This window comes from Zophobas morio, unplaced genomic scaffold (genome assembly GCF_036711695.1).
Source record: "Zophobas morio isolate AGI-343-1 ecotype UQ-CSIRO unplaced genomic scaffold, CSIRO_AGI_Zmor_V1 ptg000259l, whole genome shotgun sequence".
NCBI lineage: Eukaryota > Metazoa > Arthropoda > Insecta > Coleoptera > Tenebrionidae > Zophobas > Zophobas morio.
Genome location: NW_026972363.1, coordinates 114,266 through 137,575, shown reverse-complemented (window position 1 = coordinate 137,575; position 23,310 = coordinate 114,266). Strand labels below are relative to the sequence as shown.

General features: G+C 34.5%; 4 protein-coding genes and 1 long non-coding RNA gene across 5 annotated transcripts; 2 read left to right on the top strand and 3 right to left on the bottom strand.

Moving 5' to 3' along the window:
• Positions 1-38: 38 nt before the first annotated feature.
• LOC135119410 (uncharacterized) lies at positions 39-364 on the bottom strand. The gene is made up of 3 exons (XR_010278207.1): positions 268-364; positions 163-212; positions 39-107 (listed from the first exon to the last, which is right to left on the bottom strand). It is a non-coding gene; the product is annotated as an uncharacterized LOC135119410 (long non-coding RNA).
• Positions 365-421: 57 nt separating this feature from the next.
• Positions 422-5,224, bottom strand: LOC135119412 (zinc transporter zipt-7.2-like). Its single transcript, XM_064043829.1, has 11 exons — positions 5,192-5,224; positions 5,079-5,133; positions 4,819-4,927; positions 4,540-4,763; positions 4,393-4,469; positions 3,481-3,609; positions 3,355-3,420; positions 3,242-3,284; positions 3,046-3,185; positions 2,894-2,989; positions 422-487 (listed from the first exon to the last, which is right to left on the bottom strand). The coding sequence occupies exons 2-10, from the start codon at positions 5,083-5,085 to the stop codon at positions 2,933-2,935; spliced, it is 852 nt and encodes a 283-aa protein (XP_063899899.1). The 5' UTR covers positions 5,086-5,133; positions 5,192-5,224; the 3' UTR covers positions 422-487; positions 2,894-2,932.
• A 1,699-nt stretch (positions 5,225-6,923) lies between these two features.
• On the top strand, positions 6,924-8,552 carry LOC135119396 (serine/threonine-protein phosphatase 2A catalytic subunit beta isoform-like). Its single transcript, XM_064043805.1, has 8 exons — positions 6,924-7,078; positions 7,135-7,303; positions 7,366-7,490; positions 7,553-7,663; positions 7,798-7,848; positions 7,899-8,099; positions 8,155-8,273; positions 8,335-8,552. The coding sequence occupies exons 1-8, from the start codon at positions 7,004-7,006 to the stop codon at positions 8,405-8,407; spliced, it is 924 nt and encodes a 307-aa protein (XP_063899875.1). The 5' UTR covers positions 6,924-7,003; the 3' UTR covers positions 8,408-8,552.
• Positions 8,553-8,562: 10 nt separating this feature from the next.
• LOC135119397 (actin-related protein 2/3 complex subunit 4-like) lies at positions 8,563-9,338 on the bottom strand. Its single transcript, XM_064043807.1, has 4 exons — positions 9,175-9,338; positions 9,010-9,121; positions 8,855-8,950; positions 8,563-8,799 (listed from the first exon to the last, which is right to left on the bottom strand). Exons 1-4 carry the CDS (start codon positions 9,294-9,296, stop codon positions 8,620-8,622), a joined length of 510 nt encoding a protein of 169 aa, XP_063899877.1. The 5' UTR covers positions 9,297-9,338; the 3' UTR covers positions 8,563-8,619.
• Positions 9,339-19,184: 9,846 nt separating this feature from the next.
• On the top strand, positions 19,185-23,310 carry LOC135119404 (C-mannosyltransferase dpy-19). Its single transcript, XM_064043821.1, has 17 exons — positions 19,185-19,247; positions 19,306-19,361; positions 19,411-19,474; positions 19,563-19,745; positions 20,028-20,102; positions 20,167-20,314; positions 20,758-20,937; positions 21,041-21,228; positions 21,681-21,880; positions 21,949-22,124; positions 22,181-22,246; positions 22,308-22,496; positions 22,546-22,658; positions 22,718-22,819; positions 22,884-22,954; positions 23,025-23,061; positions 23,119-23,310. The coding sequence occupies exons 1-17, from the start codon at positions 19,218-19,220 to the stop codon at positions 23,251-23,253; spliced, it is 2,013 nt and encodes a 670-aa protein (XP_063899891.1). The 5' UTR covers positions 19,185-19,217; the 3' UTR covers positions 23,254-23,310.

Genomic DNA, 23,310 nt, shown 5'->3' with positions numbered 1-23,310 from the left:
ATGAGAAAAGTAAAGTCAAAAGATAAGTACTTCCAGCTGTCGATGTCAGTAATTTCCATATATTTGTAAAAGGAAAGGTGTTTTATGTCAAGTAATGGTTCAATAAACTATTAATAAGTACGTATTACTACAAAAAAATTTGAAACAAGTTTGCTTTACAACCTTTAAAGTGGAGGTTTCACAATAACTGACAGTTAAAGTTATTAAGGATTCTAATAAGAATAACTAAAGATAAATACTTAATAGTTATGATAAGCAAACATTTACCAGAAAACTTAAATTTTTTAGGTGTTACGAACCGATAGAACCAACTCATTTTGAAGATAATATAAGGGTCTCCTCAGCCCACAAAGTGCAAATACAAGGTTAGCCGGATCAAGTTTTTAATAAAGTTAGTGTCCGCAGAGTTTACATATGAGCTATTCAAGTATTTCTCTTCCCCCTTGTAGGCTAATATTGTATTAAATTGCGATTGCCTGTTCTATTGCTAAAATCTTATCTATTAGAAACTTACTAAGTTGAAAACGTGTATAGATATGTTATGTTTCTAAGGAGTTGATAAATTTTGGTAATTTTGACTGTAAACAAAATTTATTATATATATGAAAATGAGCGGGACCAAAATTACTGCTCAACTTCATATATCAATTTTTAAATAATTTAATGAAGTTTATACGAACAATCGTATTGACTACAGTAATTTTAGAAATTACATATGCTTCATTAATAAGTTAAGTCTGGAGTATAACTAATCGTAATCATAAGATCTTTAGAATATTAGTCAGAGGCAAAAACCTACTAAACGTTTTTATCTTAATTTTGTAATTAAAAGGTCAATAGAATAATATTTATAGCTTTTATCTTCGAAACACACAGTTTTCGGGTACCCAATTACTTTGTTTACAAATGCGACACAATGGGTAAGTAAACTTTACGAATGAAGGCCGTATGGCTCCAGTAAACAACAGAGTGCTCAACGATAGAGCTCATTTTATAAAAATAATAAATAAATACAGAAAAGAAATGAATAGCGCTCAACAGTAAAAAAAGTTAGGGGCGAAACAAAAATGTAAAAGGGCTCCATTGCGTTATATATATCAAAACCCGATCTTATACTCAACGACTTCGCCTCTAATTCTTGTAAACAGTTACCAACATATTTATCGTTTTAACATAGAAGTTATACACGCAAGCTCAGTCAGACCCTCTTGGTCTTCTACCTATACTTATTTTGCATTTCGAGTACGGACTTAATACAATTTTAGTACTATCGGAAAAAAATATATTTGATTTAAAAGTTATTACTATAAGTGTTAACTTTCTTGAATCTAGATTTCTTCTATAGTCTAAAGTTAATATCTGTCTTCTATTATAAGATTATAAAATAAAATGCTCTGGAGTGCTGTTTGAAAAAACATACCCAAATATCTGTTTCTTATTATATTATCTAATATCCAAAAAACTTAATAAATTAAATTTTGTACATATATTAGCTTAACAGTTAAAACAAATTAAAAATTAAATTAATAGACTCTATAAGTATATAGCAAATATCAGAGCATAAGGGAGGCGATATAAAAGATACTACTTGGGCTTTTAAAATTATAATGACAGAAGTTTTAGAGCGAGGAACTGCTTCAAAGGTTTTAATCAAACACGCGGGTTAGGCTATTTCAAATACACAAGTCCAGTGATATCTAAGGAAGCAATGAAGCTCCTTGTCGTTTTAGCACACCAACAAAATCTTCAACAAAATTTGACTATAAAAAATGCCTACGTCAATGCAGACTTGGACGTAATTCTAAAAGTCAAAATACCCTTAGGTTTCCATTTCATACATAACGGAAATTTAGAAGGCAAATATTTACTACTAAATAAAGCGCTGTACGGAACAAGCGAGACAGGAAACTTTGTTATTTGATCTCGTGAGAGAAAAGTTAAAATACCTCGGATTTAAACGGTGTCATTGACACATGCCTCTTTCTATAGCCGACTATCAATTAACGTGTATTGCTATAGCATACATAGACGACTGAGAGCGTTTACGAATAGTGCAGCCAAAACCCGTGAATTAAATAATTCTATGAAGTTCCGTTTTAAAGATGTGTCAAATGAACATGGAGGGCAAGTTACTTTAGAGACCAGGAATTCGAAACCTGCATCTTATCCCATGAATATGATGATTTTAGAAAGATTAAGAGATGTCGAGCACGAACACCCTTTTAATGAAGTAGTGGACTCCTATTAGTATCTCGCAAGTAGAACCAGGTCGGAAACGCCACTGCAGCCAATAAGTTGGCTACGCACTTGAAAACTCATAGTAAACAGCAGTGGGCCGCAGCAAAACAAGTATTTGAAATATTTAAAAGGCACAAAGTCAATGAAATTAGTGGTATCTTAAGGGAAAGATCTAAACCTAGAAGTATTTTCAGACGCGAGAGTTACGCCTTCTGAACACATATGAAAAGTAGAACCGGAGTCATCATAACTGCCAACGGTGGCCCACTATGTGGGAAATCGAAACGCCGAAGTATTACTGCGTTACCTACCGTGGAAGCCGTATAGCTGCCCTCCCCCCCCTGTGTTCGAACGGTCAAATGGATACAAGGTCTACTTAATGAACTATAAAATTCGATTTTCTTATGTCAACTACTTTAAAAAAGCTAAAACTTCCTAAAGCGCTATTACTAAAGTCCATATAGCGGTCTAATACCCCTTTCGAAAATATAGAATGCCCCCTCAAGCAATATTTGAGGTTTTCAAGATTAAAAAGAAAATAATTATGCACTTAAAGAGGGTTTTAAAATTGGTCTTAATAAAATAAATTTTTACAAATATTTAACAAATTAAAGTTAAACAGTTTATAAGTAGAAGGCGTACTGAATTTAATTACCCCATTCATAAGAAGAGCATAAATGACTTAAGTCCTTCCTTACTCGACAATACCCGCCAAGGCCATCAGCACTACGCCGAAAAGAAAAGCGAGCGTCTGTATACACGAGAATAGGAATTGTAGATTCCACAACTCGAGCCTACGAAGGTCACCTCATAAAAAGTCTGCCTGAAAGTGCAGTATTTCAAAAGCTCAGGGAAGATTGCAGTCAGTGCCACGTATAGGAAGCCACCCGACGTGAAAGCTAAGACAAGGCGGGCTGGCACGGCATCTTCCACCGACAGGCCAAGCACTAAGAGGTGACTCTGAGATTTTTGCGAGGATAAAGGTCGCTTATTATTATAGTGCCTGCGCCTAGAAGGGAACCAAACGCTGTAAGCACTTGCGCCCACTTTACATACATACACGACGAATAAGTATAAGCAAAAAGCTTGAAGGCGGTAAAGACTGCCGATAACAACCATAGCCTGCTTCTTAGTTAATCCAGCTTGGAGAAGTATGGCAAAGTCCCCAAGCTCGTGAGGAATCTGTTACAATATAAAGGGAAATATATGAGATTATTTTAATGTAAAAAAGGGACGCTTCACTTCGTGAACAAATACAGCGAGAGTTGTAAGAAAGCCAAGTTTCGCGCTGAATAGATACGAGGCGCTTATTGTTAAACCGTCCGTAAAATTATGGACAAAGTCGGCAAGTAGGTTCAAATAGCCAACAACCTGCCAAAAATTATATAAAAAAACTTAGTAAAATATTCAAAGTTCGCAAGGCAATTAAATAAAAAACACAAAAACTTGGAAACGCAGTAACAATTAAAAAAAATTAAAACGCTCACTCCTCCAAAATTTGTTTGCTAAAGTAAAAAAAATGTAACCTACAGAGAAGCCTTGTATAAATGAACATTGGACTTACTGCTTGCCTTAAGCCTATGCAGGCGCAGGGGGGGGGGTTACCGTTGACTGCAAAGCGCACTATTACCCCGTCCTTTTACTCAATACCACTTAGAATAGGCTAAAATTTTTCTACGTCCAGAAAGTTGCTTCGTTTATTAATGCTTGCAAAGTGGACTATGCTAAGCATACCGTCGAATATCTCTCCTAAGAAACTATCTTTATGTACTAACATTTCCAACTAGGGAGTTATGTAATTAAAGTAATGCTAATATCAAGTAGCGCAATAAAGTTAGAGGCGCTGACTAATGTACTGGTTTCGAGTTAACGTCTAACCACTCAAGGAATGACGGCAACTCTTACAAGTGCTCACATAACTGTGGTACGTCGCCTACAAAGTCAGTCAGGCAATCAATACTGACCAACAACACTCTTAGAGTATAATAACCATGAAAACTTAAAGTTACATATAAAAGGGGATATAATTCCTGGGGCCTTTAAACTACACTATCTTCAAGATCAGCTATGCACTTCAATAGTATAAGTATATATATCAATGAGCTATAGTGGGTTGCTTATGTATATAAAAAGGATACTACAAGTAAAACTTACTTTAACTGGAGGAAGTGAAAATTTCCTCTCTTTCAAACTTTTGCCTTTAGCATATTTAGTTTGTGAGCTACTTGTACCTAATAGTGGAGATTTTTTCTATGTAAACTGCGCATAAATATAAATAACAAAGTATGTTACCAAACTTACCTTGGAAATTTCGCAACAACTTTTCAAGAAGGAAGAAAGATAAAAGACCCGCGATCAGAGAAAACCCGACCGGTATATTATTTAAGCGGTTTTCTAGAGATGAAGCTTCCGGCGAAGGGGACATAATGGAAAAAGAGTGGGGTTGAAAAGAGTGTGGCAACAGATGTAAAAAGACATCGCCCAAAAGTCCGCCACAAGCAAAAGCCAGTAAAATATTTAAAAACCTTAGCACATGGAATTGGTGTTAATGTGTCTTTATAAAATAATATCTAAATTTACGCCTGGCGGGTTTTAAGGACTTTAAAAGAAGCAACTGGAACAAACCACAAGAGAAGAATAGGGGCGCAACCGATAAAAATAACTGAAAAAATTGAAATCTGCCAAGTATCTAGTTTTTGAAATTTAAAAACAAAAATAAGTAAAAATAGAATATTTTAAGTAAATAAAAATGTAATTGTGATTTTGTGGTATAAAACTACTAAGACTAACTGGCGTCAATATATTTCTGAGAATTCTAAACGGTATTTTGAGTTTGTAACCTTGCATCTTAATCTTGACCAAAGTAAATATGCACTTCAATGGTAATAGATAACACTAATATCCAAATATAAATTGTCTTTTCCAAATAATAATTAAAGAAAACGTGTTTTACGGCGGCCCACTGGCGGCGACTCTGACAAGAACGTCCGGGAGTCCACAGACCGGCCCTTCCCTCGTCTACTTTAGTATTTGGTTTACGTCTCGTTCTAGGCTAGCGCCCCTTTTGCACCAGTACTATTTTTTGGGAGGGAGGGAGCGTTAGATCAAATGTCTTTTTACTGGTGGTAACTATTTTTGTTATTTTACCTAGAAACGATGCTGTCAAATTGTATACAGAAAACTCTTTTCATCAACTGTAACAGATTATTAAACCCAAGACAAAATTTTTACTTTTTTTCCTTAAATTTACACAACTTAACTTTAACTTTTATTATTTATAAAAAAATTAGTTACCACAAGTTCATAAAAAGACACACCCGCTTTCAAAATTGCGTAAAAAATTTATACAGGTATCTAAAAAGCCCACAAATTGTAAAACATGATTATTTAAAAAAGAAACACCGATCATATACCTCGCTATAACTTAAAAAATGGTCATAATATATACTACTGATTTTAGGCAAGTACAAATTTAAGGTAGATAAAAAAAAAGCTACAAAATAGTTACAGTTAATGTCCACATTATAGAATTTTTACTGATTAAAAACTTTTGTCAATAATTTAGTAATTTTGTTATCAAAAGGAAAGGAAACTTTGTATTTTTAAATAAATTAATCAAATAATAATTGCTCTAAGGTAAGAAGTTGTTTTTATACCAAGCCGTTATATTCCTTGTTTTAAGGATGAAGATTATTATTTAACCTTCACGACCTTAATACACCTCATGGCTTTCAACTGTTTAAGACACTGCAATCATAGTATTATATTATAAGCTGGTTTTTAACGTTGTTTTATGTATTTTAACCAAATTATAAAAAAATTTAATTTTTTATAGTGCATTAACGCTTATACTAAAAGTTATACCTATGTTATGAAATTAACTAGGTTAACTTTAGTTGACCTTTAGAATAGTCTCTTATACGTTATTTTTGAGTTAGTTCCTTACAAAAGTTTACTCAGCAGTTTTAATACTAACTAAATAGTGCATTATAAATTGGTATAAAAAAGAAAAGCAGATATAATATCATATATCATATTCAAGTAAGTATTTATTGGTATAGAATTATTAGAAGCGTAGTAAGCTTTTTGATAGAACTGCCTTGTTTTTTCAATTTCGTAAATGGTGACCAACCTGACTTAGTCCCCAACTTTTTAGCGGTCCTTTAAAAGGCGCCAAAGCTAAAACCGTCAGCAATTTTTATTTAGTAATATTAAAATTTTTTATAAAATTAGCAGATGCAGCCAAACTACTCAGAGTGTTTTTGGTATTTTCCTTCCTTTTTATTAATTAGATATTTAAAAAAATACAGATTTCTTGGGCCTCAAAACTATTTATATTTAGTATTTATTTTAGTTCATGACATGGAGTTGCTAAAAGCCTCTATATTCTCCCTCCTCATGACTGTCAAAATATACCGCTTTATCTTATTTCAATAAATCCTGTCGTATTAATGAGAAGCCTCGAGATCAACTAAATATGAAATATCTCTTTGACCGTGCTCGGAAATAAACTGTTTGGTAGGTAAGGCAGGGAGCTTAGACGCAAAAGCGTTCTCTTTTTCCCTCGTTATTATTGGTTTCGCTCGCTTTACTTTTATAACTGACCCCTCGCTAAAGTGTATATAACAACTGAGTAATTGTTCCGAAGTCTAATTGCCGATATAGCTAATTAAGTTATAGCGCTTGTTATACCTTTTACTTGTATTATCCACCAGGAATTTTAATCAAAGACTTATTAAACATTTTATAATGATAAGTCTCTAAGATGTCCTTATCCGTGAAAGATTTGGATGCTTGGATTGAAAAGTTGTATAGGTGTGAATTTCTAAGTGAAGATCAGGTAAACTTCGTATCATTAAATTCTTATTTTATTAAAGAATCCTATAATGGTAATAGGTTAAAACACTTTGCGAAAAAGCAAAAGAAATTTTTATTACCGAGTCCAACGTACAAACTGTTTGCTGCCCGGTCACGGTATGTGGCGATGTACATGGCCAATTTCAAGATCTTATCGAGCTATTTAGAATTGGTGGTGATAGTCCTGATACTAACTATCTATTTATGGGTTTTGACTTACTAGGAACACTTGAAAATTTTCATTTCTTATAATTATCACTCGCTATTCAGGTGATTACGTAGATAGGGGATATTACTCTGTGGAAACTGTCAGTCTTCTAATTTGCTTAAAAGTAAGGTATAAAGATCGCATTACCATATTGAGAGGCAACCACGAAAGCAGACAAATTACACAAGTATAATCTTTTGAGCTTTTTTGTTAAAAAGCAAATATATTTACTGAGATTACCCGCGAAAGGTTTACGGTTTCTATGACGAATGTACAAAAAAGTACGCCAACACCAACGTTTGGAAATACTTTACTGATTTATTTGACTATTTGCCTTTGACTGCCTTAATAGAAAATCAGGTATTTTTTCTCGCTAGTAAAAGTTTTACTATTTTTTTCTGACATTGTTTTTGTCCATATTTTGACTCTGTTTAAACGAATGTCACTCGCTATTGTAACCTTGTGACAAACTAACTATACATACTATTACTCAGATTTTTTCCTTACACGGAGGACTTTCGCCTTCTATTGACACTCTAGACCACGTAACTCCAAAGAATTTTTAATAATCTTTCTTTTGACGGGCTATCTGCAGGTTCGGGCACTGGACCGCATACAAGAGGTTCCTCACGAGGGGCCCATGTGCGATCTTCTTTGGAGTGATCCTGACGACCGCTGTGGCTGGGGCATGTCTCCACGTGGCGCCGGCTATACGTTTGGCCAAGACATTTCAGAGCAGTTTAATCACCACAACGGCCTCACCTTAATTGCCCGGGCGCACCAGCTCGTTATGGAGGTCGCTCTCGAGCTTGCAGTAACTCCGCTTCAGTTATTAAGTAATTTTTTTTAAGGGCTACAACTGGATTCACAGCAAACATGTCGCCACTATATTCAGCGCGCCTAACTACTGCTACCGCTGCGGTAATCAGGCTGCTATAATGGAACTGGACGACACTCTCAAGTATACGTGGTCAGCTCCTGCTTATCACATATTTAGCAGTTGCCTTTCTTATATTTTTTTTCTTGTGTAGCCTTCAATTTGATCCTGCGCCGCGTAAGGGCGAGCCAGAGGTAGCGCGACGGACCCCAGATTACTTTCTTTAAATCTTTGCAAGTATTCATTTCTTGAATTTAAAAAAAAACATTGTGCCATTTATGAGCCAACCCTGTCAAGCCCGCTATACAATAATTTACGCTGCATCTTGTATAGGATTACATCCCCGCAGTGTTAATATTTATGTCTTTCGTAATAAATTTATTAGCAAGGCTCACTACATTCAAAGTTTGAGCTTTATAAGTCCTTAAGCAGATTTCGTTTATCCAAAGGCTTTTAAAAACTCCTCAGCGGATAAACGAAGGCGGCTGTTAAGAGAAAGTTTCATTTCACTGATTTCTTTGTCGATGTCCTCCATAAAAGTACAGATAAAGTCCACCAACTTGTGTTTGTACATCACTTCTGTATGAATGTTTGTCACAAGGAAACTTAAGTCATAACCCTTAAAAAAAATATAGTAATATCGTGAAGACTTATACAATTTTTTTTTTTTTTACTAAAATCGGTTTTCTTCTCATGATAACAAAGGCCTCCGCTCTTTGCGTTATAAAACTCATAAACCTTTTACAAAGGATTTTTTCGATCTCGTCCATCTAAGTTTATAGAATAAGGCCAAATAGTTAAACGAAAATAAAGCTTAACACAGAGCAACCTGCTTAATAGCTAAAGATATTCGACAAGAGTTAACCGAAGCTTCAATTAAAACTCTTTCTTTATCAGAACGGCAAATGACAACGGGCACACATAATAACTCTGGGTCAGTCCTTTACTAATCAATTAAATTCCAACTTTGAAAAGTTTATTTAAGTATACTCACTGAAGTTCAACCAATGGCTTATTATGTCGTTCTACCCTTTGAGAAGGAAAATTTTCCAAGCAAATGGCAGCGTTAAGTGTATTACGCACGGCAGTAATGTACGGTGTCAAAGTTTTAGACATTTTCTAGTATATAAGTAATTTTTAAGTTGGGGCCCCAACGCGGATCTACATAAACAAAAAATCACCGCGACGATATTTGCCAAAAATTAACCCTATTTGTTTCTTTGTTTCCTCAACTATTCTATTGGTCCTCTTCTCTCATTTCTTTGTTAAAAGCTGTTAAGCTTAATTATATCGTGCTTCCTTTCTTTTAAATTTTATTATACTAAAATAAGAATTTAATTAGTAACCCTAAATTTTCAGTTGGTTACCCTTCGAACCTTTAGAGTTTGTACTAACGGTAAGTTAGTAATTTAAATTTTAATATAGTTTAGCTTAGAGTTTACCTTAGTTCGAATTGAAACGACATACTTTTTAAATGAAAAGTCGACGCTTGTAGACTTCAAAGGATATGAACAGAAATGTTTAAAAAGCGTAAGGTTAAAGTCTAGCTCCCATTAGCGTTCGACCGTAAATGCTCAAGATCTGTTGAACTATTACGCTAGCAGGTATTCAATTTGCTCCCACAAAGGAGCGCTTTTCTTGCTTATTTTACGCGTTGGTGAGCTTATGAGATATGTTAGACACTGTGCCCGTATATTTAAAATATGTTATTTTTTAACCAATATTTAAATTAAAAAATATAGATCGTACTTAGTATTTTACATTTACGGTCTTAATAGAATAGCAAATTTTTATACCGCTTGAAACTTAGCAGAGTTACGAAAAAATTAAAACACAGAAAGTCTCATCTATTTACGTATAGAGCTATCTTGAGTAGTAGTTAAGGCCATCGCTTCGGGCAAATGGGTGATAAGGAAGAGCATTCCTAATTTTCTTAATTTAAGAACCCAGTCCTTAATTATTAATCAAATCATGTGCTAGTGTATCGAAGGGACTATACTAATTGTGGCTACAAATAACAAAATATATAACAAAATATATAACTTTCTTTAACCCTTCTTATTGATAAATATTTTTCAAAAAAAATCTGTTAATTTCAGTGTAAAGCTTTCAATTTGATCTTCTAAGTCAAATTCACTATGATATGATGTCATTTGGTTAGGCATAATAAAACAATGGAAAGATAAAGGTACACTTTAACTTAGTAGCACCTAACTTTAATATTACCAATACGCTGAAAATTTTATTGGATCAAATAACGGGAAAGAAGTTATTTGTCAACGTGAAGTGAAGTAAACTATACTAAAACTTGTACCAAGCAAAAAACGATAACGGAACTATTAAAATAACAAACGCAGCTTCCACTTTCTATTTTTTTTTTTATATTGCTTATAAATTAATGTATTTTTCTTGGAGTTTCTCGTTAGAAATTTCCTTTTGAGCTTTTAGGCTATTTTAATAACGCACACGCCCTCTAGACGTTAAGCTCCCAATCAACTATCTTATAGACAGTTACTATCAACACTTTGTAAGGCCCCTTAGACCAAAACAATATATTTAACTTGCTCTTTAGAAAATAAAGCTAAAACTTCTTAGAGCCCCGTAGACTGAAAAGCAGCCACAAAAACGAAAGATCGAAATCTTGCTTTTATTGTCTTAAAATGAATATATATACACAATTTAAAATTAATCTTGAAAGATTAAATCTACTAGTTAAAATTAATATAAAATGCAAAGAGCATACCCTCAGTTGTGTGAAATCTACCTTTTTTTTTTCTATTTTTTTTATTTACCGCGCACTGTAAACGGATCGTATAATCCATAATAATAATTTAGTAAAAATAATTTTACAATAAAGACTCAAGCTTTTGGTTTCCAGTTGCTGACCTCTTGTTCCTTGTTTTTATAAAACGCCGTTAGTCTGTTTATAAAGTCTCAAATCGACCAGTCGGTTAGGTTAAACTATAATATTTTTAACAGAGCCTCTTTATATTAAAAATTTAAATAAAATGATAGAAATCATCTAATTTTATATTTTAATCCATGGAAGACATGGTTGCCTAATTAGATAGTACAAGTTATAAACAAACCAAGGCGCCTAAAGGTAAAGAACCTTGGCGTTAACTTTGAGATCCTAAGAAAGAATTTCTTAGACAACCTTTTCAATCTTTAAGGGGGTCCATACGCCTATTTCTACCTTTAATTGTACAGTAGTAGTTAAAACCTAATCATAAGTTAAATGATTTATTCTTTGACCTTCACTTTAAAGAAATAACTTTTGCGTGTGTTGCTTTTGATTATTTTTGTCATTCAGGTTTTCGTCGCTGCCAATCCTTTCCCATTTTAGTCGGTTAAAACACTTTTTATAAAGTGGACAAGTAACCAATTAAAAAAACTGGTTAAGCGTATAACCACGCTATATGCTTATTTAATCTTTGGGAGGCGTTTCTTCTAGTCAATTTATTATGATGTGCAAATAGCCCACTCGCCCCAAACTGATCAGTTTTTCTTTCTCATAAACAATATTCAGGTTATGTGCGCTATAGTTAAACTTTAAGACAACGCGCAGAGGAAACTAAAATTAACAGATCGACAACTTGGGCGAACTTTCTTTGTATTAAGCTTTTCTACAATAATTTAAAATTAGTAAACGAGCATTTGCAATAAACGGTAAGGGGCTTATGTAATAAACAGACTAACAACAAACAAATAAGAAAAAATTTTTAAACTTAAGCTCTCTGTGCAAAAGGACACGGGACTTGAAATTTTAGCATATAATTTTTCCAATAAATAAATGCATATTGCACATGTCACTATAACTTAAGCTCTCTGGTGTCTATAATATAACTGCGTTGACTTTATAGCGTCGCCACTGAGCATAGTTTAATAGGACCAACGCCCAACTACATAACGAAAGGCTCCATTTTAGGAACTGAAACATATGTAGTCTTTCAGATCACTGTTCCATGTTTGCAATGTGTATCTTTAGTAAACATCTTCACGTCTAATTTACTTTGATTTTGGCTAAAAAAGGTTTGCCCAAGACAACCTTTAAGCCTTTTTTTATAGCTACCCTAGTAAAAACTCTTTGTCCATTGCTAACGGAAGACAGAGGTATTGATATTATGAAGTTATCAAAAAAAATTTATTTGCGAAGGCGTTTCTGTACAAGTTTTGTATAAAAGATTTTTGCAAACTAATCTACATTCAGGAATATTTATACCGGCAAGAAAATTAAGAGTAGTTGACCTATTGGATAACGCTTCCTTACATAGACTTAAAGAATAATCGCGGGACGTTATTAATAAAAATACAAATAGTATAATATTAAAACGCAATTAAATTTTTTCCAAAACAGAATTGTGTTTTTTCTTCTATAATAATAATTAGGATTTACATAAAAAACTACCATCTAACGTAAAGAAATTTATCAAAAAATTGATAAACCCAAAGTTAAAGACAGCATCTTCACAAATAATCGAACATAATGGAATTGTAGATGTCTAAAGCTGTAGAAAAGCGCTCGAGTTTGTTGTTGGTTTTTTTATTTTCGTTGGAGTTGGCTTTATTCTGTTTGTGTCTCTGCGCCTGGGCGTTTCCCGCGTTGAGGATACCTATATTGTGCAACTGAAAGTATGGTATATATACTTGACTACTTGAAAGCTTTGTATACTACTAGTTTCGTTTTTTTTAAGTCTTAGTGGGGTTAGGACTATTTTAGGATTATTATTTTAACTTTAATAGTTTAAGCGCTTGTATTGATGGCACTTAGCTCTTTGTACGTCAGAAAGTGTTTAAGCTTTCGAGTTTTTTCGGGTTTGTTGAGGGAAAGCCGAAATCCGCTCTTTAGTTACAGTCATAGGGCACTTCTCTTTACGTTTAGTGCTATTTGTGCCGTCTCCTCAGTAGATCCAAACTGAGGGTTTAAGCCCCTCTATCTCTCTTGGATAAACACCGAAGGCTGCAGCATAATCGGACCCTCTAGAATAGAGGGGAAACCATACAATCATCATGTGAAGATAAGGAACTCGGTGTGCTAGACAGCTAGTGTAACAGTTACTAATTATTTCTTAAGTAATAGGTACTATCTAAAGAATATTTAAATTTTAGAGACCTACACATCAACGTATAAAGATTTTTATAGATAGAAGCCGTAAAACTATAAATGAAATTTAATCGAATGGATACTAACTAGCCAATATATAGCTTTAAGGTAACATCAACGATAACTTGGCTGTAGCTTTGTCTGTTATCTTAAGCCTTTTTTTGTTTGCGAATTTGAACGAGTGTAATAAACATGACTGAACGGGTATTTCGTTAATCTATGGATGTCCTAATTATCCCGAAACTACACTATATATAAATTTTTTTTTTTATTAAGCAGATTCTTAAAAAAAGTGGATAGACCTTAAGCGCATAAATAATTGCGTTACCCTCGTACAGGGCCTGTACAAATCCTAAATTAAGAAGATCTAGATTTATTTATTATTTGAAACTTTATATAGCCAGGAGTGCTTATATAGGATTTACTAACTTATTTGTATAACTAGAAAAAGTTAGTTTGTTCATTAAACTTTAAACTAAAAAGCAGTTTATGGATTTGAATTTGGTTTAGGTAACTTGGGCCACTATGCAGTTTGTAAAGTATATTCTTCTGCATAACTTACCGCTGAAAGTGAATGCGGCTTCTCCTTACGCTATGGGTGGCACCTGGTATACAACCTTTAAACTTTTAAATTACTAAAACATATATTATTTAATATTAGAGTAACTATATCTAAGTTTTTGTTAATTTTACTATGAAAGACCTCTATAAAACTTAAAGCATATATCCATTCCATATAGAACTAGTTAAACTTCTAATTAAAGTTAACTCTAGACTTTAACACTTTAGATTATTTATTGTTTATAGAAAGTCCTCCCCCCCTTTTTATCATCAAAGCTGATGCTCACAACAACTTAAAGAACTCAGTTATCTGGTTTTTAAGCACCAAATTTTTCTAAGTCTAGTTCTTTATAACTTTGTAACTTGTGTAAGTTTTTGACACTTGGCCATTCTTTTCCAAGATCCCTTTTAATGGAAAATTTACAGAAATATACGATCTTAAAAATCTCCTTACAATAGTAAATGAGCAATACCTAGGGATTATTGAAGAGAAAAGAAATGGGAGGCTGCAGTGGTACTGCTAACGCAAGGCTGAATTGTAGGCCTCATATCATTTTCTATAACTTAATTTTATTAAATAGATATCTAAATTTTTTGAAATATTAATGATTTTTTCAAAAAATATGTGGAACCCTTTTTGGTCTTTTTACCTTTTAAAATTAGTTGACCTGCAGTTTATTGGTATTTTACCGGACATATCTACCTATTAACCATCATATGACCCTGAAGGATCTATACGCAGTATCTAATTTGATTGGTACGAGGAGTTATATTTCAGATATTCATTAGTGAGATTTGCGGTGCTCGATAAGTCGTGCGCAGGCCGCTTAGTCTTGATTTGGGCGCAAGTAGGTGTCCTTGTATCTCCAGGAGGAGTATCATGAATGTTCCGATTTCCTAGGGGAAAGCGCAGTACGTGGTTAGCCTCTTGGTTATCAATCGCAGTACTTACCAACTCCTTTGAGTTTTGATTTCTCAAATCGGGCGGGTTGATGTACTTTTTATAGCGAACCCCTCACCGGGTGAAGTACAGGTTTTGTGCTACCTATTTTTATTATAAAGCGCCGCCTTACTTATTCTCTTGACTGTTCCGCTTTAACTCTGAGTTATTCTTTATTTGTTTCTTATAATGCAGTGTTACTAATAACTTTTCTTTTTATATTTTCAGCTTTGAGGTTGCCTTGTCATGTTAATATTAAGATTCTAAGTTTTGATTACTCTAAGATCGGTTAGATTCACGTTATTTTCAAGTTTTAACAGAAATACTAGTTGCCTTAAAGACAGAATTTAGTAGGAATTGAATCATACACCGAGTAGACTTGTAAAAACTTACGCACTTATACATATTTGCCCCAAAATTTTTTTATTACCAGTTAAGCTGTTTATCCGAATTTTTTTCTTCGAGCCAAAATTAGCTACGGATGCACTACTTCTAAGTACTGAAGGAGTAGAAAGTTTGTTTGTATTACACCTAGGGCTCAAAAAAGAACATCAAGCCACCGTACAGCAAACATCTTCCCCAAGGAGCAAGTTAGTCAAGTATATACAGCTGTTAGGTAGACTCAGAGCTTCTGAAGTCCGTTGTAAATAGAGATGTCGTCTACTTGGAAGCAATCTTTGGTTTATTTACAGATTTAGCAGAAGTTTTTTCTAACAAATGTGTAAAAATATTAACTTGAACTCTCTGCAAGATGTCGTAAACTCATAGCTTTTTAAGCTATTGTATTATACGCACCCATGGGTTTGTTAAACACTGAGAAGGAGGTGGTTAGTCAACGAGCTTAAAGTGTGGACAAGCTTGCAAACTGTGCCACACTTTCCCTGCACTTAGTGCCGCAAGAGTTTTATAGCATGCACTCACCTTATATGGTTTCAAATAAATAATACCTATTTAACGTTTCAGGTTACAGACCAGTATATTATTTGTCAATGAAAATGATCCTTTTATAAGCTTAGCCATACTTTTGCTTCTAATATGTAGTGTCTTCACTGCTAAATCTGTTGGATATTGTCTTATGAAAATTGAGAGTTGCAAGTTGTAAACCTTTTATATTAGTTTGGGATAGGTTGGGGCTTTAGACATTTGGAGCAGTCTGAAGGACTGTAGGAAACTAAACCCTTGAGCAGCGAATGCGCTTGTTTCAAGTCCTGATTTTTCTACCAGCTTTCTCCTCCGGGAATTGATTTGCTGTATAACAACTATAATGAAAAGTCTCCGCCGCAGCCTAGCGGTGCTAATGAGGGCTCTAGCTCAGTAGACAGCTCTTTTCCTCTCTAAAGTGTTTCGCAATGGTTTTTATAAAAAGGATACTATCCTCCTCCTCTGGCCTTATGTACTTTCATATTTTTTCTTAAGTCACTCCTTGCTAAAAAACAATTTAAATTTTTTGACGAATCTGACTTCGAGTTTGCTGTGCAGGTGTGCGGAGCTAACAGCTGCCAAGCATTAGTGAATCCTTGGTTGCATAATCTTTCTATACATAAGTAACTTGTTATTTGTGTTACATAATTTATCAAATAAAAGCATATTTAAGGCGAAGGACCAAAATTTATAAAAAGAAGAATCAAAGGGACTTCTATTTTAAAGAGTTATCTTTTTTTCCAGATTCCCAAGCATTTATTCAAGATGGCTAAAATTTACTCAGCTCCCCACTTAAGGCGGGGCCTTACGTTCACATTAAGCAAGATTTCTTGAGTAGATATTTACTATCTCAAGTTCATAACAATAATGATGACGATCGAGTACATAGGAATGTCAAATAACTTATTTGTTGGGGTACAGCTGCCTGCTCTCGGCGCCAAAAAACAGACATATAAACTTAATATCAATTTCGGTAAATTTAAGCTATTCTATAATTTACATTGGCGAGTAAACTCTGCATTATAAAAAACTTAAAAGTTGTAGTATGCAGATTTTGTGTGAGATTTCTACAGGTATTTGCATTTCTTTTGAGACAATATTTCAATATTTAAGGAAAATTTTTTCACCGGCTCTGTTAAATATAATTAATTCTCGTATCTATTTGAACAATAAATAGGTCAATCAATGCCTTTTATATCTGTGAGCGTTTTGACTAAAGGGTACTTGTACCTTTATAATATTAACAAAAATCCAACCAAATTTTGTTCAGCGAAAACAAGTCCTTTTCAGAGGGATCTGTATTGACCTCCTGCAAAAATATAAAATTCTCGGAGAAAGATGATGCTTTTGCTTCTCCTATAAATTGGGTTTATTAATTTATATTTTGTTATTAACGATTCCTTCAGTTCACTTGAAAGTTAAGGTTTTATTAACAATTACGAGGGCTACCCAACTTCATTTTAATTTAAAGGAAGTTATAACCAAAATTCATTGGAAAATGTACAACCTACATCAGCTTCAATTTTGCTCTATGAAAGTATCTATGTACTATTATTCTTATGATAATTATCCTATCATAATTGTTCAGCATGACGAATCCTCCGTTTGTTACAAAGTAAAAGCGCCAGGTGAGTTATTAAATTTACACAACCATTTCTTTAAAGTTTTACCATGAAAATGTAGAAGTTGAATAATAATTCCTTATTAGTTACTAAGTAATTAGTAACTTTCCATGTTTTTGTGTAAAAAAAAGCTAAAATTACTGCCATTGACATTTCTATTTTTGAAAATGAAGCAACAGGTTGTTAAATAAATACCTCCCAAAAAGTTTGTAACGGGTTACAGATTCTTATAATGAGGGCGATGTGGCTTTAGAAATCTGGAGGTTGTTTAACATTTTTCTCTGGAAGTACGAAATTTTCATGAACCCTAAATTTGAAAAGGTATGTAACAAAATGTAAACCCTAAAAAGACTTAATAAGGAAACTATAGAAATTGCTCCAGTTTAAAAAAGCAGTAGAGCTCACTGCCTCAGCTGTTGATAGCATACTAACAAGGAGTGGTAATATCCAATTGCAAGCCTCGTGCCTTCTTGCCATTGGGGTAAAAATAGGGAGTCCACTGGTTGGTGTATAACATAACTTCTGTTGTAGGCAGCCAATCTGGGTGACTCCTTTAAAGAAACATTCTCTTTTCTCATGTGGAACCGGGCAGTCCACAAATTGAGTTATAGTTCGCCTTTCCGCAAGGCTGTTATTTGTCCCACCACGTTGAAACACCAATACCCAGCACTTATTTCTTCGCCTAATAAAGCGTGAAACATTTTTGTTTGACTCTTGTTTTTATCTAAACACTAATAATTGTTCCTCTTTTGATCAGTGTTGAAGCAACTATTATTTGTTACCAAATACCATATATGTACAGAAAGTGTGCTGAAAGAACAGACAATTTATTAATGACTCAAGTCTAATGCGCCCAAATGTGACCTTGCGTGAGAGGGAGAAAGAGTTTAGCCTAACAACTCTCCTTTAACATTTGTTATGCTTTGCTTATAATATTTTATGTTCTTCAATTGTTTTGTATGATGACTTTTGTCACGTCGCGAATATACAAAAAATTTTGGAACAATCAAAAATTTTTAATATTGCTAAGTTCTAGGCCAAATTATTTTAACGCCTGGGAGCCATGTGAAACAGACTTTGTGACTAATTTATGGTTGGATTTAACGTATCGATCCAATGGGAGCCTTGGAGCTATTGCATACGGCTATATAACAAATGGTAGATCTACCTTGTATAGCTTAATTGTTTTTCATACATCCACCAATATTAAAAGATGGAATAGTTTGAATATTTTTTTTGGGTGAGCTATTTAACTTCAAAAAAATCCTCGCCAAATTTAAAAAATCGCCAAGACTTAAAAAGAAATGTAGGAATAAAAGCTCTTGATTTTTCGCTCTTCCATATCACAACTAAGCTGTGCAGGGGGTTTTGTTTCATCATAGCTAACTAAAACCAATTTTTTAAGCTGTTATTAATAAGGATAAATAATTTTAAAAATATTTTAAACAATAATGAGGACATACTAACTGCCAATATAGCTGTTATGAAAACTAAATTAGGCATTAATGGTTTACATCACTAAGTTTGACACTCACATAAGAATATACTTCAAAACCGAACCACAACTTTAAAGAATAGAGGACTCCTTTTTATTTAAACTTAGAGATTATAAAAACGTGGGGACTTGTTGAGTGGTTACTATAGCCAAAGTTCGTCGCATATCCATAAACAAATGTTTAAAGCTGAAAGTTAACTTCTGTTGTATAAGCAACCTACGAACCGAGCAAAATAATGATTTAAAGTTTGTAAAAACAGCCAACTTCCTTAACGGCGCAAGTTTATCTTTAAATGTATCTTATCAAGATTTTTTGGTAACCCTTTCGGGCAGGCATTGCGTTCGCCTATGTAGTTTCTGATAACGCTTTAGTATGTGAGTTGGCAACCTTAAAATGAAAAAGACACTAAGATTCAAAGAGAAAGTTATGAGGGGTTTACTTTACCTTAAAACTTAGAGGGTTGCTAATACTATCCTTATAGGAATCTTGGAACTTCGAACCAGCCATTATTATACTGTGTTTTTCAATAATATGGAGGTTTCTTAAAAAATTTACAATATGTTTTATCCTTTAATTTTTACAATAGCCTTTGCTTTTGGTATCTAAATCATGTGCACGAAGAAAGAACTTGGTGGTCCACAAGAACCTTGGTAGCCTTAGTAAAGTTTGTTTGTAACTCCAAAAGCTATTCTTTTTAACTATCTGCTTGGAACTTACACATACTTAACTTTTCTCAAGGATCAAAAGGAATCTTTTTTTATTTCTGAGCGCGCCTTATATTACACTTACTACAAGGAGTCTAGCAATGCATCCATAGCTGAAGTCTTTAATAAGTTTCTGAAGGATGATACGGTTGAGTATCCGGACGTTATTAATTCTATACGTCGCTTCAATATTTGGCCTGAAATCGCTTTAGCCTTTGTAATTAAGTTGTTATATTTTATAATTTTTTTTTTCGAAAAATATTATGTATTATAGCTTAGTACTTTTAACTTTACTTCTGTGTTATAAAGCACGTAAACTTTAAATTACTAAACACCTTCACTATTTTTTAAACTTCCGTTGTTTAGTATTGGAAAATCTAACCCTAACCTTAACCACAAACAAACTTATAAAATTTTGTTTACTTAAAATAGTCATTCAGACTTTAAATTTTAAGTAGATTTCATTTTATTATAATGAATTTATGAAAACCTATATTAGATTTACAGAAACTTTTGGCCACTAGTAACTACAAGCGAAGTAGATTTTTACATTAAAAGTATCTTATTTTTTCAGGTCATACGTTTTAATTCTTTATAGATTTTAAAAAAAATATTTAATTTTTCTTTAAATCTTCCAGAGCCTGACCCCAGCCTCTGTTTTTGCTATTATGTATTTCAGTTTAAGGGCTTCCGGCATCTCCTTATTAAATCTGATGATTGCCTCGTTTCTTTCTGTGCTCGGCCCGTATTGTTGCTTTCTCACTCTCACGACTCGCGTTTTTATAGGTTTCTACTTTGAAATATAAACGCTATTTTATGCTGAAAAATAATTTTTTTTTAAATCTGCAACTTTTACTTTTTATTTTTTATGGTTACTCATTATATATTCTATAATTGGTTGTAAAATATATCAGATTACCTAAAAGTACTTTAAATTCAAAAGTGGAATTTCCGTTTAATAAAAGTTTTTAATTTTTCACTATATAATTTACTAAGTTGATATTTTTTAAATACAATATATATATTATTATAATAATAATATCGTTACTCTGCTTATTAATTTTCTTTAAGTCTTGTTAATCTTCTCACTATTTGTAGATAACTCTAATTTCGCATAATTAATTTTCTATAAAAAGTCTTTCTGTTAATCTCCTCACTATCTACAGATTCTTGTCTGTAAATTCATAATTAATTACCTTTTCTGTAAAGTCTTCTTGTTTCATGTACAGGGCCTGGCCTCCGTGAAATGTGGGGCGTCCCTTTATTTTTTTTATCCGTACAGCAAACAGTTTTTCTTATGACTCACCCAAAAATGCTAGTGAAAGTTCAGCTCTTTTTGCTTTTTATTATTCGGCTGTTCTCTCTTCTTTCGTGGCAGTTGCTGCCTTCTGTGTTCGGCGTAGAAACTTGTAAGTTAATAATTATTTTGACTATAAATAACATCTTAATTGTACAGCAAAAATAAAGAAATGCATGAAACGAATGAAGTTGTGTTAAATATTTCTTTTATAGGCGCGCTTCTTGCCGCTTTTCTGTTTGGGCATCTCTCGTATGACTTATTCAGAAATTTGGTTTTTGTAAAACTTGCGTCGAATGTTGCAGCCGCTGTGCTCATGTTTGGAAATAATATGTTTTTGGCTTCTCTGGATTTCTGTGTGCTTCTTTCCTTTTCGCTCCTGATAACCTCTCGACTTCTAAAAGTATTTTATTTCTAGCTCTAATTATACTTTAGCAGCTGGTGCTTCCGATGAAAGTTTGTACTTGTACTCTATGAAGAGTGTAGTAATAGCATAGTCCAATCGACTCGCCGGTGAAATATAGCACTTGTAGCATACTAGTATATGCTATAGGTACTGTATGAGAATAGTACTCTTTCCTAGTATATAGAACAGAATGCCGGCGGTGAGCCATGGCACCTTTCTTAGCTAAAGTTTATGATTATTGACTAAACTTTAGTATTAAATTAGTTTATAAAACTAAACTTAGCTAAAATCATAACGGTTCGAGTGGTGGTTTATAGCATCATGTCTCGTTCCCGGGCCGCGAGTGATTAGATATTTCCATTGACTTATTCTAATGAACTAATAGAAAACTGGCTATATTTACAATATTGTATCAAGCACCTTTATGCTATTTATTACTTTTGGCGCAGATAAAAAGCTCGCCAAGTTGGAAAAGCGCAGCCTCCTTTGTTTTCGCAACTGCTGCGTTTGCGTTCCTGCTGAGGCTCTTTCTTACGGGATCAGCCCACGTGACCGACGACTCTCACCTGTTCAGCCTTCTATTATCCAAACTAAACTCGTTATTGGCCGGAAAAACTAGCGAGCGCCCCGTTGATTTTTATTCCGCATTGTATTGCTTTTTCTTGGCAAGTGCTGCGAATAAACCGCTCCCCTGCCTGCTGCCCCCTTAAACAAAAGGTATCTTCTCAGCGGCGCCTTCCAGTTTATGGACACCCGCACGCTTAAACATCTCTGCCGGGGCGGCTTGCTTCCCCTGGCGGTCTGTTCGGTGTCAGCCCTTATTGGCACGCCTCGATTAAAGAACGTATCGCATCACGCCATTGCCGGACCTCTCTACTACCTCGCCTTCTTCGGTACTTTCTTATTGACTTGCAGTAACGCTCTCCGCACGTTATTTTTTCCGTCCCAGGGTTGGGAATCACGTGCTCTGCGCTGCTGGTCAAACGCTTATCTGTGCTATGGCTGCCATTTTTGGGTCTGTTGTTTTTCCATTGCTCGCTCTTTACCTGCACACTACCCTGCTACGCGCCAAAAAGGCCTCTTCTCCTCCTATTTCATGTTCGTCCAACTGTTTCTCGCGAGGACTTGGAGACCTCCGGAAGAGTCATTGACCCGATCGCACCTCCGCAGCTTTCTTTCCACTTTATTGGGGCTCGCCATCATAATACTTTATGCGGCAGAGAGCCAATGGTTTCATGAGCTACGCCGGCACTACACCAGTCAAGGTCCCGCAGCCATGTGCTGGTCAGGCTCTTGCTTGTTCACGCCCCGTAGGCGCTTTTGACCTCATAACTGTTCGTGAGCTTTGCACGTGGATTAGGAAGCACACGCCCGAGGAGGCTGTTTTTGCGGGAGACATGTCGACTATGGCGTCCGTCCGCCTTATGGTATCCCTGAGTGTCTGTTGGGAGGCTGTGCTCTCCATAACGAGAGTTTTGCTGTGCAGGGCCGACGGCGAGTCGTCAACCACCCCCACTTTGAGACCCCCCGCATGCGCCATAGAACGTTCCTGATCAGTCATTGGTTCTCCAGAAGGCTTATAAAGGATGTACCGAGAAGCAACTTCACTATACTAGTCTCCACTTTTTTTCCCTTACCACAACCCTTTATAGGTCCATAAGATCCTGAAGGATTTGCAAGTGGAGTATTTTGTTAATCACCATCCGCCTTGCTATAGATACGCGTAACTTTTTTTTTCTTCCTTGTTTTCTTGCCTTTTTTCTACTTATTTTTCGTATTTTTCTTGTTGGTAGAAGTTATGAAGGACAGGAAATCCTTGATCTGGGAGAGGTGCCCTAAGCCATATAAAAACCACCATGAGCCGTCATCGTTAACATACTTACTTAGAAAGGCTATCCCCCCATGAACTTAAGTAAAAGCAAGATCCGGTGTTGTGCGGCTGTTGCAGATCCGAATAAGCGAAAAGGCTATTTTGCTTTGGTTCGGAATACTAAAGACTTCCCCGTCTATAAAGTTTTATAGCGCCAATTAGCGTGTGAAAGGAGGCAAAAAAGAGTTATAATAAACTAGCTAGCTTTA